The following is a 15,521-nucleotide window of genomic DNA, read 5'->3' as shown; positions in this document are numbered from 1 at the left end:
GCTCACAGGACATCTGTGAACACCAGTCCCAGGCCAGGCACAGAGGGGCTGGAGTCGCTCACTCCCCCAACCCACTTGTTCCTGCAGAACAACTCTAGCCTCAAGAATCCCCTGGGTGAAGAAAGAGGGTACCCAGACCACTCCACAGAGACGCCCCCCCTCCCTCTCAGGGCCACGCTAAGGCGACAGCCAGGTCTCAATGCCTCCAAACTCTACAGTCAGATGGCAGATGGCACTGATGAATGCCACAGACACAGTTGGAGGTAGCCACAGATCCTGGGCCAGCAGAGCCCTGCCCTCTACCCAGACACTCGTGTCTCCCTTTAGTCTTAACCCCTCCTGGTGGAAAAGCTGGCCACAAAAGGAAAGCAGAGGAGCCCACACCCCCCAACACACACACAGGCAGATACACAGTACAGCTTCCCCAACCCACTGGACCTGTATTACCTCCTCCCTGGCACTTCCTCCCCAAGCAACCCTCTGTGCCCAGCTGGGCAGGAGACTGGTGCCTACTTGATCGACAAGGGTCCTCCAAAGCATGGGGCACACAGTGGCTGAGAAGGGATCGTTAGACTTAAACAATGTGCAAGCGGGATGCTAAAAGTTGGAGTCGGGGAGATCCTCAGACCCCTCCCAAGGCTGAAAGGGGTGAAAGGGTGGAACAGAGTGAGGGGCCATACCCGGGTGCCTCGACCAACAGTGCCTGCCAATCTCAGCTGACGGGGTCCTGAGACGCTGCCTGGACAGCGCTGCCTCCCGATCCACTCCTCGATGCCTTTCCTTGCCCAAGCAGCGCTTACGGCAAAGCTGTCACCTGAGGCGGGAAGAACAGGAAGACATTGAGTCTGGGACCCCCCCGGCTGGCAAAAAGTTACCTGAGAGTGAAAGGAAGGAGACAAGGCGGCACAGCCCTGAGAGTAAAGACTTGGCAAGAGGTTCAAGCGCCGGACGGAGCAGAATCCAAAGGAGGGAAATAGCCAAGAAAGGGGGCTCAGATTCTAAGTGCAAGGAGGATTCAGAGGGTGAAAGGGAGCAGGCAGTACCCTGACTGAAGGAGTTCGGGGATCAGAGGAAGGAGCGCGGGAGGCAGGGACTGTGGAGGAGAGAGCTGAGGGTCAGCACAGAGGGTGCAGTGGGAGCAGAAACCAAGTTCTCGGAGAAGGGGCTGGCGGCTAGAGGAAGGCGCAAGATCTTGGGGATCTGAAGGGAAGACGCCGCCGCCAAAGTGGAGGGGGTGAGGGTCAGCGGTGGGAGCTCTGGGCTGTGGGGAACGGGTAGGAGGGGCAGAGGGGCCCCAAAGAGCGCTCCCGGGGCGGGGCTGGGGGCTGAGGCAGCCCTGGTAATGAGATCCAGCGGCAGGGCGGTCCGCGCCGCCTCCCTCGCGCCCCCCGGGCCGGTGGCCCGCGCTCCTACCTTCCGGGCTCTCCCTGCGCTTGCACACGGCGGCTGCGGGCACATCGCGCGCGGCGGCGGCGGCGGCGGGAGCCGGAAAGAAAGGAGAGGGAGAGTTAGCACCGGCGGGAGGACTCGGGGCCGCGGCCGGCGCGCGGGCGAGGACACTGACCCGGCTTCGAGTGAAGTTTCCCCATGCTGGGGCGCGGCGGCGGGGCGTCCTAAGCCATGCGTCCGGCCGCCGACCCCGCGCCAGCCTCGCTCGCCTCCTCCTCACAGTCCGCGCGCCGAGCGCAGCCTTAGGCGGCGCCGGGACGCGCTCCTGCCGCCGTCGCCGCGGCCGGACTGACGCCCGGGCGCGCCGAGCCCCCTGCCCGCCGCCGCGGCCCCGCGCCTCCCCAAGCGCCCATTGGCCGGCAGCGGCCCATCAAAGGCGAGGCGGACGCGGTGGGGCGGGTAGAGGCGGGGCCTGAGGATAGGGGCTGGCCGAGGGGCGGGCCCACGGAGGGCGTGGCGTGGGCGGGGATAGGGGTGGGGCTCGGTGGGGAGGGGCTTTGGGTGCGCAGGGCCCCAAGCCCCCTGTGCGAACCTCGGGGCGGGAGTGGGGACCGGGCAGAGGCACTGGCCGCTGGGTGGTGGAGCAGCGCTGCCCTCGCTGGTGACACTGAGACTTTCCTCTGCATTTCCTCGGAGCTGCCAGAGTGGGACTCGACGGCTCGAGTTCACAGGTGGGGAAACTGAGGTCACAGCTGACGACCTCAGATGCCCTAGCGCACGGGTCTACTGCTCTCCCATGGTTTTGTCCCTTCCCAGACTCACAATGCCCAGGCTTCTGCAGAAAGTGGTCCCTGTTTTCAGCTGCCTGCCCTTTTCTTTGACTCCTCTGGGTTTTGGGTTTGTTTGATTTTGTTTGTTTGTTTTGTTTTGTTTTGTTTTTTGTTTTTCCATTTGGGAGTCTAGTAGACATCAGAAGGGCACCTTGCTGGCTAGAGCGAGTTCAGCCCACTCCTACTAATGACAAGTGTACAGGAACCCCGAGCTGTCCCCTAGTCGCTTGCAAGTCTTCTTTGCCCATGGGCTCCCGAGTGCCCAACTGGGGTCGGGGCGAACTGCCAAGCTGTGAGGCCGGGAGCAGTGAACCGCCGATCTTTGATCTTTCTTAGTTTCCGTTTCCCCCTCCTCCTCCCCCCCTGCAGTTCTGCAGACCCCAAGGGCCGGTTTGTTTTGTCTGGGGAGGTCTCTGAAAAGGGGAGGGCGACTTAAAGGCTTCCACCACACCTTTGTGGTCCTCAGAACGACGTCTCTGCTGGCCCTGCCCTATGCTGATCCTAATATCTGGCAGCCTGGGCGTGGGAAAGACCCAGTTCTGCTCTTACAGCTAGACTCGCTGCTTCGAGCCTCAGTTTTCTGATCTGTACAATGGAGACTTAGTTCTCCCCATTTTTTAAACCTGCTCCCCTGTGCTGTGCTACTCAATAGAAACAAGTGGTCGTTTGGTTGGTTGTTTTAGACTTACAAGTAAGCACTTTGTGGAAAGGGATCTGGGTCAATCCCGAAGCACTGGTTTGACAAGCCAGTGCCAGGCAAGCAAACACTGTTATTGAGCTATGTCCTCAGCCTTAGGCACTACAATTTTTAAAAAGTTAAACAGGTGTGTCATCCAGATGGCTCGACTGGTAAAGTTGCTTGCCACCAAGCCTGAGGATCTGAGTTCCATCCCCAGAGACCACATAGTGAAAGGAGAGGCCCGTCTGCTGCAAAATTACCCCCTACACACACACCTCCACACTCATGTGCCCACATACATATTCACATACTAAATAAATAAATTTAAATTCAAAATTAAAAATAAAGGGTGAAGTTGGTTTGACCCGAAATCGCCAAAATAACATCAATACTTAGTAAGTTGTCACGTTCTTTGTTTTCCACTGTCTTTAAAGTCTGGTGTGCATTTTACGCTTAAGACACATCTCAAACAGAAGAGTCACACTGCAAGAGACCTCTGCATGTGGCTACTGTGCTATGAAGTACAACTCTGAGCGCCTACCTGCCTCAAAGGACAAGGGAACCTGGAGCTGTGTGTCTCTCCAAAGTTCTCTTCTTGTTTGTATACCCTGTCTGGAGGAAATAAAAGGTAATCTAAGCAATGCCCCTAAATCTCATACAGCATGCATTTATCCAAGCGTGGCTGGGATCTCACAAAACAGCAAAATAATGCTGTTGAGGCTTTGGGTTTTTTTATTTGTTTTGAGTCAAGGGCTCATACTAGGATAGCCTGGAACTCCCCCATGTAGCCCAGGCTGATCTTGGAATCGTAGCAATATTCTTGCTTTAGCCTCCTGCAGACGGGGATTGTAGGTACGAGCCACCACACTCGGCCTGTTGTCGGTTATATAGGCCACATCTTTAGTGCCTGTTGTATTTCTGCACCCATCACCCTCACGATAACTCTAAATGAAGACTTTTGTACTTGTAGAAAGGACAGATCCTCTTAGGTAGGCTCAGAAAAGTGGGATTACCTATCCAAGGAGTTGCCCATCATGTAGTCGATTAGTGATCTAGTTAAGAACCAACCTCAAACTGATCCTTGGCTGGTATGCATTTTCACTACCCCAGGTTTTCAGCACATTCCAAGCAGAACATCTGGAAAGAAAGTGTAAGTGCCAGCTGTGCAGTAGGCATTGTTCTAACACCTCAGTGAACAAGAGAGCCAGTACCACTTGCATGAGCCTGTTCCCAGGTGGAAGCACAGGGTGGAGGACAGAAGGCAGCTTACATCCAGGAAAGGGTTAATATTGTCCAAGACTGCCAGGGAAGCTGCTAAACACCTACTATACCCAGGTCACCCCCAGAATCACCTGGTCCACGCGTCTAGGATGCAGCGTGGTGCATAGGAACTGTGTGGGAATGGAAGAGAAGACCCAGGTCACAGGTCCTGAGCTAACAGGGAACATCCTGCCGAGCATTTGCTATAGAAGTGGAGTTCCTGTGGGGTCCCTACTTGTCTTTCTCACCCACACCCACACCAGTGCCAGGGGCTTCAAAATCAAAGCAAAACCCTTTCTCACAGAGCTTAGAACGTTGGTTACTTCCTTAAACCTGTCATGGCTTTCTTCTTTCATGAGAAAACAGTATCCCCTCTGCCCCTTGGGAATGTCTCTTTGCAGTTCAAAAAGAGATAAAAGCAAAGACTAAAACTCTGTAGTTACCAGCTTGAGTCTTAGGGGAAGTAAATCCCAAGCGTCTGGTCAGACACAGAGGCCCCACCAGGCGCCTGGGACTTTGCTGGCCGTCAGACCCTCACGGTTTCTACAAACACACACCTCTGACCCTGGCATGAGAAGCCAAAGAGTGGGCCAGGTGAGGACCGGGTCACCTGTCCAGGAGTCCCTAGTGGCCACTAGGGCACCATCCATCTTGAGTGGCTCTTTGCCCTCTGTGGGCTCCCCACCCCATCACTTGCTGGTTTTTTGGTTTTTTTTTTTTTTTCTGTTTTAATAATTTATCTGGCCCATTTTCTTGGGCTGTATACTTACAGTGACACATCGCTTTCTTTGAAGATTTCCCATCCTTTGGGGGAGGAGAACAGGAGAGGAAGGCCATGAAGAGATAAGAGAAAGAGGTTAGACCCACCGCCTGCATGGGGCTGCAGATTTCCGAAGACTGATTTGAGGAAATCTGTCAGATGAAAGGCTGGGAGATTTTTATTTTTTTTTCAAAAGCCCCATCACCCTGGTTGGCTGCCCATATCCCAGGTTAAGCTATCTGATCTGGCTTCCATCAACACCACTTCCTAGGTTAGAAACCCTCCTTGGCCTTCCGTACACAAGGCATGCTCTCTAAACATCAAGGCACCTAGCCCTCTGCATCCAGTTGGTATTCCTTCATTCTTAATAGGGAGCTGCCATCCCTTTTGAGTCAATTCCATCCACAACAAGGAGCCTAAACCCTGGGGTGAATTGATATCCATAAGAAGTAGAAATATAATCTGGAGACAGGCATCCTGGCTCAAGTTTGAAATTCCAGCACTCAGGAAGCTAAGGCAGGGACATTGTGAGTTGGGGACCAGCCTGGGCTACAAAATGAGACTATGATCAAGGGAATGATACTAGTTCCCTCTGGTTCCTTACAGGCCCCTGCCTTTGGTGCACTTCCATGTTTCCCTGGGAAGCTAGGACTGCTGGGGCCTGGAGACCTGTTTGGGGAAAGGGGGTGGAGGAGGGGTGTAACCCAGGAAGAATGGAGGTCTCGAGATCAACAGAGGGTGAAACAGGAGTGCTCATTAGAAGTGGAAAGGGGGTATGTCCATGGATGAGCCAGTGACAGAGCTCACCCATGCGGCGCTGACCACAACTATCATCCAGGGAGCCAGTTGGCTGAAGGAAAGATTGGGAGAGAGGCAGCCAGGAGCTACACAGCACCCCCAGCATTGGCTCCTGGAAATGTGATCGGAGAAAATGGAATGCCCAGAACAAGCACAGGGTCCCCTCTGTATTTGGACCTTAAAGAGGCTGGAAGGTAGAGTCCCATCTCCTCCAAGTGCTGGCTGCGTTGAACATTTGTGGCAGTCACTCTTCCTGGCCTGGAATGTTGTTCTAAGCTCAGAGCACAGGCGTCCCCTGCCCCTCTGAGAAGTTCCCCCAGCATTCTTTCACAAGAGAGAGAAAGCCTTTGGGGTTTGTTCATTTTCTATTAAATGCAACCAACATAGGCTTGGCCCCCACACCCAGTCTCCCTGTCCATAACCTGAAGGACAAACAGGAACAATCAGCAGTTCTTTTTCATGTGTATTTATGTAAACGTACATATGTAGGACAAGGGATGGGCAAGTGTGTGTGTACACACAAAAGGGGTAGGGGTGAGGCAGTGTTCAAAGTAGGTGTTTTTCCCCAGTCACTCTTCACTTTATTTTGAGACAGGATCCTTCAGAGAACCCAGAGGTCACCAATTCTGAGAGACTACCATGTGGCCAGCAATCCCCAGGCATCTACCTGTCTCCCCCTCAGTGCTGGGATTACAGGAATGCTTCCATAGGAAGCCCTTTACCAATTGAGAAATGAAGTGTTAAATTACCAATTGAGAAATCTCTCCAGCTCCCACCACAAGTTCTTTATCTTCAAGACTTGTCAGGGCCCTCAAAAATCTGCCAAGTTTTGCAATTCCCTAAGAGAAAGAGAAAGAAACAGTTTCTTGAACTTCTTGAACTTGCCAGACCAAGGAACCCTTAGTGAAATAGCAGTGTAAACAATCATTCCTTTACTGTGCAGGATGAGAGAAGTTCTAGAGCTCCTTCCAGGTTCCACATCCCAGGCTAAACTGAGAGGAGTGTGTGTGTGGGGGGGGGGTAGCATACTGGGGACAGAGCTGGCATAGAAAGGGTTCCTGAGGTCAAGAATCCATTTATATCTAGTCACCACATCCTTGGAATATCCTTGATCACTTACAGCCTCTGAAACCCTCTGTCTGAAACTCTGTGTTGGCACACAGGCATCTTAAGGGCTCCACTTGGGGAGTGTATTGGATTATTTCCATTGTTGTGATAAAATACCATTACTAAGACAACTTACAAAAGGAAGTTTGGGGCTTACAATTTCAGAGGGACAGAAGTTCAGAACTGTCATGGTGGGGAGCATGGTACCAAGCAGGCATGGTCCTGGAATAGCAGCTGAAAGCTTACATCCCCAGCCCTAGGCAGGAGGCAGAGAAAGCATACTGGAAATGGTGAGGCCTTTGAAGCCTGAAGCTCACTTCCAGTGACACACTTCCTCCAACAAAGCCACACCTCCTAATCCTTCTCAAACAGTTCCACCAACTCGGGATCAAGTATTTAAACTTAAGAGCCTACAGGGGAAGGGAATATTCTCATTCAAATATCACAGGAAGTGAAGAGAAAGTTCTCACTACAAACATCACCAGCAATGGCCTGAGCCACCAGCCCTCCCTCCTGGCTCAGTTTCTTCCTCCTTCTGCCCCACAAACAGGGGTTTGGGTGGCCCTGCTCCCATGTTGGCAGCATCTAATACTTCATTCCTTAGACACAGATGATTGGATGCCTCACCCATGAGTCTGACCAATGGAACTCTTTTTGCAGCATTTGAAGGGGCAGTGTCTCTGGGTACCATGTAGGCTGATGGGGAAAAAGTATGGAGAGGAAGCAGGGATGGGGACAGAGGTGATATATGAATGGATCTCTAGCTGGTGATGCTATGAGAGGTGATTAGTTGCATAGATGCATTCTTAGTTGGACAGGCTGTTGACAGTCTCTGGGGAGGTGGCAGGGGTTCACTGGAGGTGTGCCTCTGAAGGAATCAGCTCTTTCTGCTTCCTGGATGCCACATGGTAAGCAGCTTCTCCTACCATGCCCTTTTCCTGTCCCAGGCCCAGAAACCTAGAGCCAAATAACACTAAAATAAATTCTCAGAAACAATGAGCTAAAATAAATCTTTCCCATGTCTCTCTTTTTTTTTTTTGGGGGGGGGGGGTGGTTGGTTGGTTGGTTTATCCAGACAGGGTTTCTCTTTGTCAGAGATCCACCTGCCTCTGCCTCCTGAGTGCTAGGATCAAAAGTGTGCGCCATCAGCACCCAGCTATCTTTTCTCATTTTAAATTGCTTATGTTCAATGTTTTGTCACAGTGACAAAAGGCCAGCTAGCGCAAGTGGAAACACAGAGACAGGCACATAGACAGATGACTGTCATGGTCCCTGATCTTATCTGTGTTCTGATCTTAGAGCCCTAAAAGCCCGGCAGTTCTTCTTCATTAGGCTGATGTCAATCTCTGAAGCCTCATGGATGGAATATGTGTACCAGTCCCCAAGACCTTGTTAGGATGCAATACCAGTGTGGCCTGAAGATCGTACTTCTGACAGGTCCCAGATGAATGTGAGGCTCTAGAGTGGTAAGCCATCTGAAGCAGGGCAGGTAGCCAGGGGTGCTACTGAAGGCGGGAAGGGACCAAGAGACGCATGCGTTTCTCTTCCCTTAATTCCGCTGTGCAATGAAGATGACTAGAGGCCTCACTCAGACCAGACTTGCATCTGTACAACATGAGTAAAAACGTCTCCTGTCGTGAAGCTCACTGGCTAATGAGGACAGCATCACACTCAGGTAAGCCAGTGAAATAGATGGTAAAATTAACATCAAGTAAGAAGCGGGAGGAAGGTGCAGCAGGACGAGCCACAGATGAGATAAAGTGGGTAAAAAAAATTTCAAAATCTTGGGCCAGTGAGATGACTCAGTGAGTGAGCAAAATGCTGGCTATGCAACCCCGATGATCCTGTAGAGTAATAATAAATTAATAAAGTTTTCAAACTTCAAAATACTCGAAGGCAATACCATCCTGTACCCCCTCGGCATCTCCTGGCTTAAGGTAAGCCCTTACTGTAAATACATCACTTTGTTTCTTTTAATTGTGTGCCCAAGAGGAGGACAAAATATTGAGGAAGCAGATCTCAGCATGTGCAAAGGGCCTGAGGTCGCAACAAACTGAATGCTTAGAAATAACAAAGATGGCACAGGCCCTGCAGCAGAGACCATGAAGGTGAAGGTGACAAGGGATAAGCATGAGTCTTTTATGGGCCACAGAGAGGGCTTTAGCTTCACTGAAGTAAGACAGTGGCCCCCTGAGAGGAGCTAGATTGAGGGATGACTGTAAGAGGTTAGCCCCAAGATGACAGTCATTTAGACTAGAGTGACAGCAGTGGAGATGGAGGGGTTGTACGCTAAAAGTTCTGGGAAGTTAGAGGTCACAAGATTAACTGATGTAAAGACCTGGAGAGAGAGAGAGAGAGAGAGAGAGAGAGGAAAGCCTTAAGTAAGACTCAGAGGTTGGAGACTGCAACTGCCAGTGGTTGATGGGATGCACACAGTGTGGCTGGTGGAAGTCCCAGACGGAGGAGGGTGCTCTTTGAAGCAAACTATTCTGAGAGCACAAGTAGGTATCTGAGTGCAGGGATCTGCAGATAGACAGTTGGAACCAGAGTTCAGATGCAAGCCACCTTCGCCTGCAAGACCCAAGCCTGGAGAGATTCCTGAGGAGTGGGAGGGGACAGGGAGAAGACAGTCAGGGTTAGAGCCTGGGGCTGGCAGTCACTGCTCATCCTCTAGTCAGTTCCTCCTGTCTCCTAGCCTCACAGCACCACCGCAGCTTCTGGAGCCTCACTCAGTCCTTATGGAGTCTGTTCCTGGTGACCCTTCCCGTACCTGCCCTTCACCCCTCCTCTTCAGTGCCGTTGGCAGGCAAGTTCTAAGAAGAGCTGAGCTCTCAAAGCAGCGCTTTGTTCTGTCCTCTCTGGAGACAGATAAGAACCTGTGTGTGACCTCCGCATCTGGCAAGGGGCAGATGGGGAGGATGGCAGCTCGTTGTAATGCCCAGCATCCTGCCGTCACTGGGGTCCTGATCCAACTCCACTCCCTCCACGCCTGCCTCACACTATGCCTGGTACACGGTAGCCATGCCATGGGATAGATGGCAGAAAGGCAGGCCACCCAGCCGGAGGTGACACCATGCCCTCAGCATCTTCGGGCCCTGCTTCAGCCTTTCCCACCATCCCCACTTTGCTTCATCTGACTGTACCATCCTAGGACTCCAAGTAGCCAGTGCTGATCACAGCACCTCGGTGAGGGCAGGGAGCAGATGGAGGCCGATGCTCCAGACCACTGTCGTTTCTCGCCTGGGAAACCCGAAGGGACCAGAGGCAAGGACCGTCCATCTGCATCTCAGCAGCAAGCCGCCCGGCCTCCACCTGGCGCCTTTTTAACACCATCTTCCGAAGGCTTCTCCGAGTGACAAGTATCTTTGTGCAGAGCCCCTCCACCCCTCCCTGTCTCCTTGGATCCTAACTCTCGCTGGCTTCCTTCTGCACAAAGGGTCCATTGAGAGGCAGGCAGTGGGGTGCTGCCTTTGATCTGGGCTTCTAATAACGTGTGGTGTTTGCGTCCCAAAGCAAGGCAGCAGCCTGCCTGGCTTGGAGAGGCAGGGAAAAGAAAGTCTGGAGATGGTACCCCAGTGTGCACATGGAGGGCACTCTGCAGATTGGTGAGGGATGCCTATTGCAAAGGCAACAGCTGATGCAGCCATAAACCACCCAGACAGTGCTGCAGCTATCCACAGGCCTATCCTGAGTTCCAAATTCACCCCAGGGGAGAAGCCATGTAACCTTGGGAACAACTAAGTGCCATGCCCAGCATAAGGGGTTGGCACTGCCACACTTTCCAGGGGCAATTTGCAAATTAAATTGGGAGAAGAGGCAACTACATTTAAAAATATGTGGCCAGGTGTAGTGGCACATGTAATCCAGCACTTGGGAAGCTAAATTAAGGGAATCATAAGTTCAAGACCAACCTAGGCTGTAGAGTAAAACCCTGTCTTGAAAGAAAAGAAAAGTGGCCAAGCATGGTGGCCTTTAAACCCAGCACTCAGGAAGCAGAGACAGATGGATCTCTGAGTTCAAGGCCAGCCTGGTCTACAAAGTGAGTATCAGGACAGCCAGGGTTATACAGAGAAACCCTGTCTCAAAAAACTGAGAGAGGAAGTGAGAGACAGACAGAGAGAGAGAGAGAGAGAGCGAGAGAGAGAGCCAGACAGAGAGAGAGCAGCAATAGCAGGAAGAGACAACAATCCCTGATCCCTGTGGTCCCCTTCATGATCCCTGAATTCATCCCAGAGAAAAAGTATGAGGCTTAGGAGGGATCAAGACAGAGGGCCACAGAGGAAACAACTGCCTGCTACCCATCTCCCTGGAGTCCTTGCTGTCCTCAGGGTGACCCTACTGGGCCCTTGGCAGATGCACCCGGTCCTATATGCCAGGCAGAGCTGGATACAGAGGCTAATGTATTTGATATAGGAGCTGACTTCCCCATGCAAGGAGGTTCTGTGCTAGGGTCTGTACGCGGATTGTAACCAAGGAAATCCCAGGAGAGATGGGAGTGCCAGTTGCCATCTCTGCTTCGTGGATAAGGACATTGGTGAGGAATGAATGATGGGATTTCTAAGCAAAGTAGCCAAAAGCAGACTTCAACCCCACTGTTAGTTGGCCAAGCCTATGGTTGGCTGCCACTGTCCACTGTCCTAGGCTGTGGGGCCAGGTGCCCAGTGTCTGATTAGCATATGAAGTGCTCTCTTCAAGGCTCCCATGTTGAAAGCTAAGTACCCAGCTGTTGTGGGGGAAGTAGGTCACCAAAGGTGTAGTCTTGGGGTCTCTCTTGCCTCCCTACCACGCACCCTTCCTGGCCATCAGGATGGGAGTTCCTCTTTTCTTCTACGCTCTCTGAACCACGATGTCCTGTTTCACAGCAGGCTCAGAGACAACAGCCAATTCACCATAGATCCAAGCCTTTTGAACCATGAGCCAAATATATCTCCTGCCTTAATTCTTATTTCTCAAATGTGATGTAAGAGCTAATTACCACATGGCCAGGTTTATGGCGTATCGCTCCTGGGTATGTGCAGTATGTGTTCTACACTCCAGCTGCCAACCCTGTGGCAGGACAGACAGATGACAACAAGTTAAGCATTCCGTCAAGGAATGTACCAAGCCTAGGCTTAGCCCAGGAAGAGAGGTGCCCCACCTCCATCTCTCTTCCTGCTTCCAAGGAGAAACATTGACTTCCTTCGTCCAGACCTTCTGCCTGTCGTGCCTGTTAGAGGCAGAGAAGGGGAGTAATAGTAGCTCTCGCAGTTCTCAGTCTTCTCATCTGTAAATGGAAATCTTCAGTCAGCATCGCAGACTTACTGCTAGGCTATGAACCAAGCATCCCTGGAACTACTGGAGAGTGATTCTAGGCTGTTGAGAGGCCAGTGTGTAACCTCACCCTCCCACTGTGCATGGACAACTATCTACCTCACTCACTGAGGCATCATCCGCGGCCTGTAGGAGCCACAGTAGGAGCAAGCAACCATGACTGTTAGTTTATCGCTGTAATTCCATAACTCACAATGATCCCTAGCTCATCTCCTACATATGACACCCCCCCCCATGGCTCCCTCTTTCTTCAAGGATCAGGCCAGTTCCTTCCAGAGCTCACGGGCAGCAGAGCCAACCCTTCTGGTAGCATTTGTGACACACAAGCAAAAATGGCAGACTCCCATACCACGTGACACGAGACAAGCTCACACTGCCTGCTGCCATCCATTCTTGGTTGTTAGACCCTGGGCAGGTGGAAGCAGGTTAAGGGTAAAGTCGAGGTTCCTCTGTCTACCGCCTGGTTTCTGACCAGGGAAGTTGCTGAGGGAGAAAGTGGTCTCTTCTCATGCATTCTCATCCAAGTGCGAGCACCACAAGACAGGGAGTGTGGCGATATACACCTGTAATCTCAGCGCTTGAGAAGTGGACAAAGGGAGACTTGAGTCAAAGGCCATCTTCATCTACACAGTAAGTTAGTTTAAGGTAACCCTGGGTGTCAACAAAAACAAACAAAGCCCTGAGCCGGGTGCATGAGCACTGATGGACTGTAGCTTTCTGTGACATGGATCCCTTCCCAGGAATTGTCTTTTCCAGGCCTCTAGATGATCAGTGAGGCCAGGGACCTTTACTGAACTTCACTGTTCTCACATGTCCCCAGAGCATCTTTGATGAGGATAAGGGTTGAGGGTGGGTGGCAGGAGTTTCCCACCCAACTCCCACACTAGCTCTCTTCTTCCCTTTGCTTTCCGAGGCCAGTCCTGTCTTCCAAGAGGCCAACCTGGGAATCTTGAATGATGTGTGTGACGAGGCCACCTCTTCCTCAGCAACTTCCCTGGTCAGAAACCAGGCGGTAGGTGAAGGAGTCTCGGCTTTTTGCTTAAATCCACTTTCCCTGCGTGATGCTCACCTGTGCAGGCGCTCATCCGACTCAGCTACACTCTCAGCCCCTCAATCCCCTTAGCCTAACCACGAATAAAAGTATACTTATTTTTCTGTTTTTTCTACTTACTTATTTGTTTGTTTGCTTGCTTTTTAGATGAGCTAGAGTCTTCAACCTACTCTCCCTGGGGTGTCCACTGTTCCCTGGGACTCAGGGGCTCTATATGGATAATAGCAGGTGTAGGCGAGATGGCTCAGTGGGTAAAGGCGCTAAGCTAAGTCTGACCATTGGAAGCAATCACCAGGATGCACATGGCAGAAAAAAGAAAACTGATTCCCAAAAGTTTTCCTTTGACCTCCACCCCCATGACAAATAACAAAAATTTAATATAAGAATTGTTAAGATGAATATTAGAGGCTAGAAAGATGGCTCAGCAGTTAAGAGCACTGGCTGCTCTTCCAGAGGACCCAAGCTTTTCTGCTTTTACAGGCACTGCATACATGTAGTATACTACACACAGGCAGACAAAACATTCATATACATAAATAATTTTTTTTTTAAAAAATTAAGGATGAGCCAGGCAGTGGTGGCAGTGTGTAATTCCAGCACTCAGGAGACAAAGGCAGACAGATCTCTGAGTCTAAGGCCAGCCTGATCTACAGAACAAGTTCCAAAACAGTCAAATCTACACAGAGAAGAGGAGAAGAGAGAGGAAGAGAAGAAGGAAGAGGAGGAAGATGATGAGGAGGAAGAGAAGTAAGAGGAGAAGGAAAAAGAAGAGGAAGAGAAGAAAAAAGAAAAGAAGGAGGAAGAGGAGAAGGATGAGGAAGAGGAAGAGGTGGGGGAAGAGGAGAAGGAAGGGCAGGAAGAGGAGTAGGAACAGGAAGAAGAAGAGGGAGAGGAGGAGGAGGAAAAGGAGAAATGAAAGGAATAAGGATGTCACCCTACACTGACACCCCACCCAACTCACAATGGATGCCACATTCTTCAGTCTAAGGTGACTTACTGAGGGGCTGTCATTAGGCTCCCACACACCTTCTATAAGGTACTCAAAAGGTTCACCAAACAATGCTGAGACAAATCTAGCCTCAAGGAAATCAGGTGCAGGTGAGTGGCACCATACACACACATGATAGATGGATGGATATCAGGAGCTGTTGTCCGCCAGCGCTCAGCACAGAGCCAGGTAAACAGCAGGCCTGAGGTAAAAGTAACTCTACTTCATCTTTTATTATCATATTTAGCATCAAAAAATAAGTTTTTTCTTTAAGACTTTGTCTGTAAGGTGAAGTGATTTGAGTGAGCTGAGACAAGGGGAAGCATAAAGGAACTTAATGGGGTCACGTGACCGGGGTGTTGGGACTCGGGTAATGAACAGCTTCAGGCTAACAATTTGGGGAAGCATGTAAAAAGAGAGCTTTTGGGTTTGTTTTTTGTTTTTTTTTTTTGTTTTTGTTTTTTTTTTTTTTTTTTTTAAATGGGGTCTCATGTAGCCCAGGATAGCTTTGAATTACAAATCCCCCTGCCTCTGTCCCCTTAGAGTTGGGATTGAAGGTGTGCACCACCACACAGGGCATAAGAGAACTATCCTTCCCCAGCCTCTGTGAGAAAAACCCCAGGAAAGAACTCTGACTGGCCTAGCTTGAATCATATGCTCATTCCTGGACCAATCACAATCCGAGTTTGATCATTTTACCATGAGCCAGATGCCCAACCCTCTGACCAGAGTGATGGGCCAAGTACAGGATGAGAGGGAGGAAGTGGCCTAAGAGAAGGGGTAGCAAGAAGAATGTGGTGGGATGGCGTTACAATTCAGCCCATTTTACAGATAGGGAAAGTGAATCTCAAAGCTGTGGAGTAGTTCGTCCATGCTCATGTGACACAATGGTGACCTTGGAACTCAGTCTAGTTGTGTAGGCATCCACTATTCCCTAGTGCTCTCCTTCTGAGGAGAGAAGGGTGGCCTGAACAAGAGGCTGACTTTCCCTCCATACCACTTCTTATCTCTGTCAGCCCCTGCCTTGTACACCAGCTTTAGTGATCCTGTAGGTAACGGTGACAAGAGAGCTGAGATCCAAAGGGAAACCTACTTTGTAAGGCAGTGATTACTTCATCCCCAAAAGGGAGGAACAGATTGAGACACTGCGACTGCCCTCCATAGCCAGGTCTCAGTGGGCCTCAGCAAAGTGACTTGAGAAGTTTTTCCCTATGAACAGAACCATGTGAACTCATCATGCCCTGAGGGCTCTCAGAACCAAGAGAAACTTGAAGGGGTAGTGCCATCAAGGCTTGCTCCACCTGGATAGAAACCACTGTCCCAGAGAGACTCAGTCTTTGATAGTGCTG

General features: G+C 51.0%; 1 protein-coding gene and 1 long non-coding RNA gene across 3 annotated transcripts in view; one reads left to right on the top strand and one right to left on the bottom strand.

Annotated features, from left to right (window-relative positions):
- Nucleotides 1-1,784, bottom strand: part of Nkd1 (NKD inhibitor of Wnt signaling pathway 1) — a 70,493-nt gene extending 68,709 nt beyond the window's left edge. The window contains exons 1-3 of one of the 2 annotated variants that reach the window (XM_034522489.2): nt 1,565-1,784; nt 1,414-1,446; nt 681-814 (exon numbers count right to left, since the gene is read on the bottom strand). In XM_034522489.2, coding sequence (XP_034378380.1) covers nt 681-814; nt 1,414-1,446; nt 1,565-1,589 — 192 coding nt within the window. In that variant the 5' untranslated portion in view covers nt 1,590-1,784. Of the gene's footprint in view, nt 1-680; nt 815-1,413; nt 1,447-1,564 lie in introns of those variants that run through there. The other variant, XM_076915573.1, reaches the window with a different exon arrangement.
- A 195-nt stretch (nt 1,785-1,979) lies between these two features.
- LOC143434938 (uncharacterized) lies at nt 1,980-13,303 on the top strand. The gene is made up of 3 exons (XR_013104820.1): nt 1,980-2,120; nt 8,123-8,498; nt 9,519-13,303. It is a non-coding gene; the product is annotated as an uncharacterized LOC143434938 (long non-coding RNA).
- The last annotated feature ends 2,218 nt before the right edge of the window (nt 13,304-15,521 follow it).

This window comes from Arvicanthis niloticus, chromosome 18 (genome assembly GCF_011762505.2).
Source record: "Arvicanthis niloticus isolate mArvNil1 chromosome 18, mArvNil1.pat.X, whole genome shotgun sequence".
NCBI classification, from domain to species: Eukaryota; Metazoa; Chordata; class Mammalia; order Rodentia; family Muridae; genus Arvicanthis; species Arvicanthis niloticus.
Note: the sequence above shows the minus strand (reverse complement) of the source record. Positions and strands in the feature narration are given on the sequence as shown.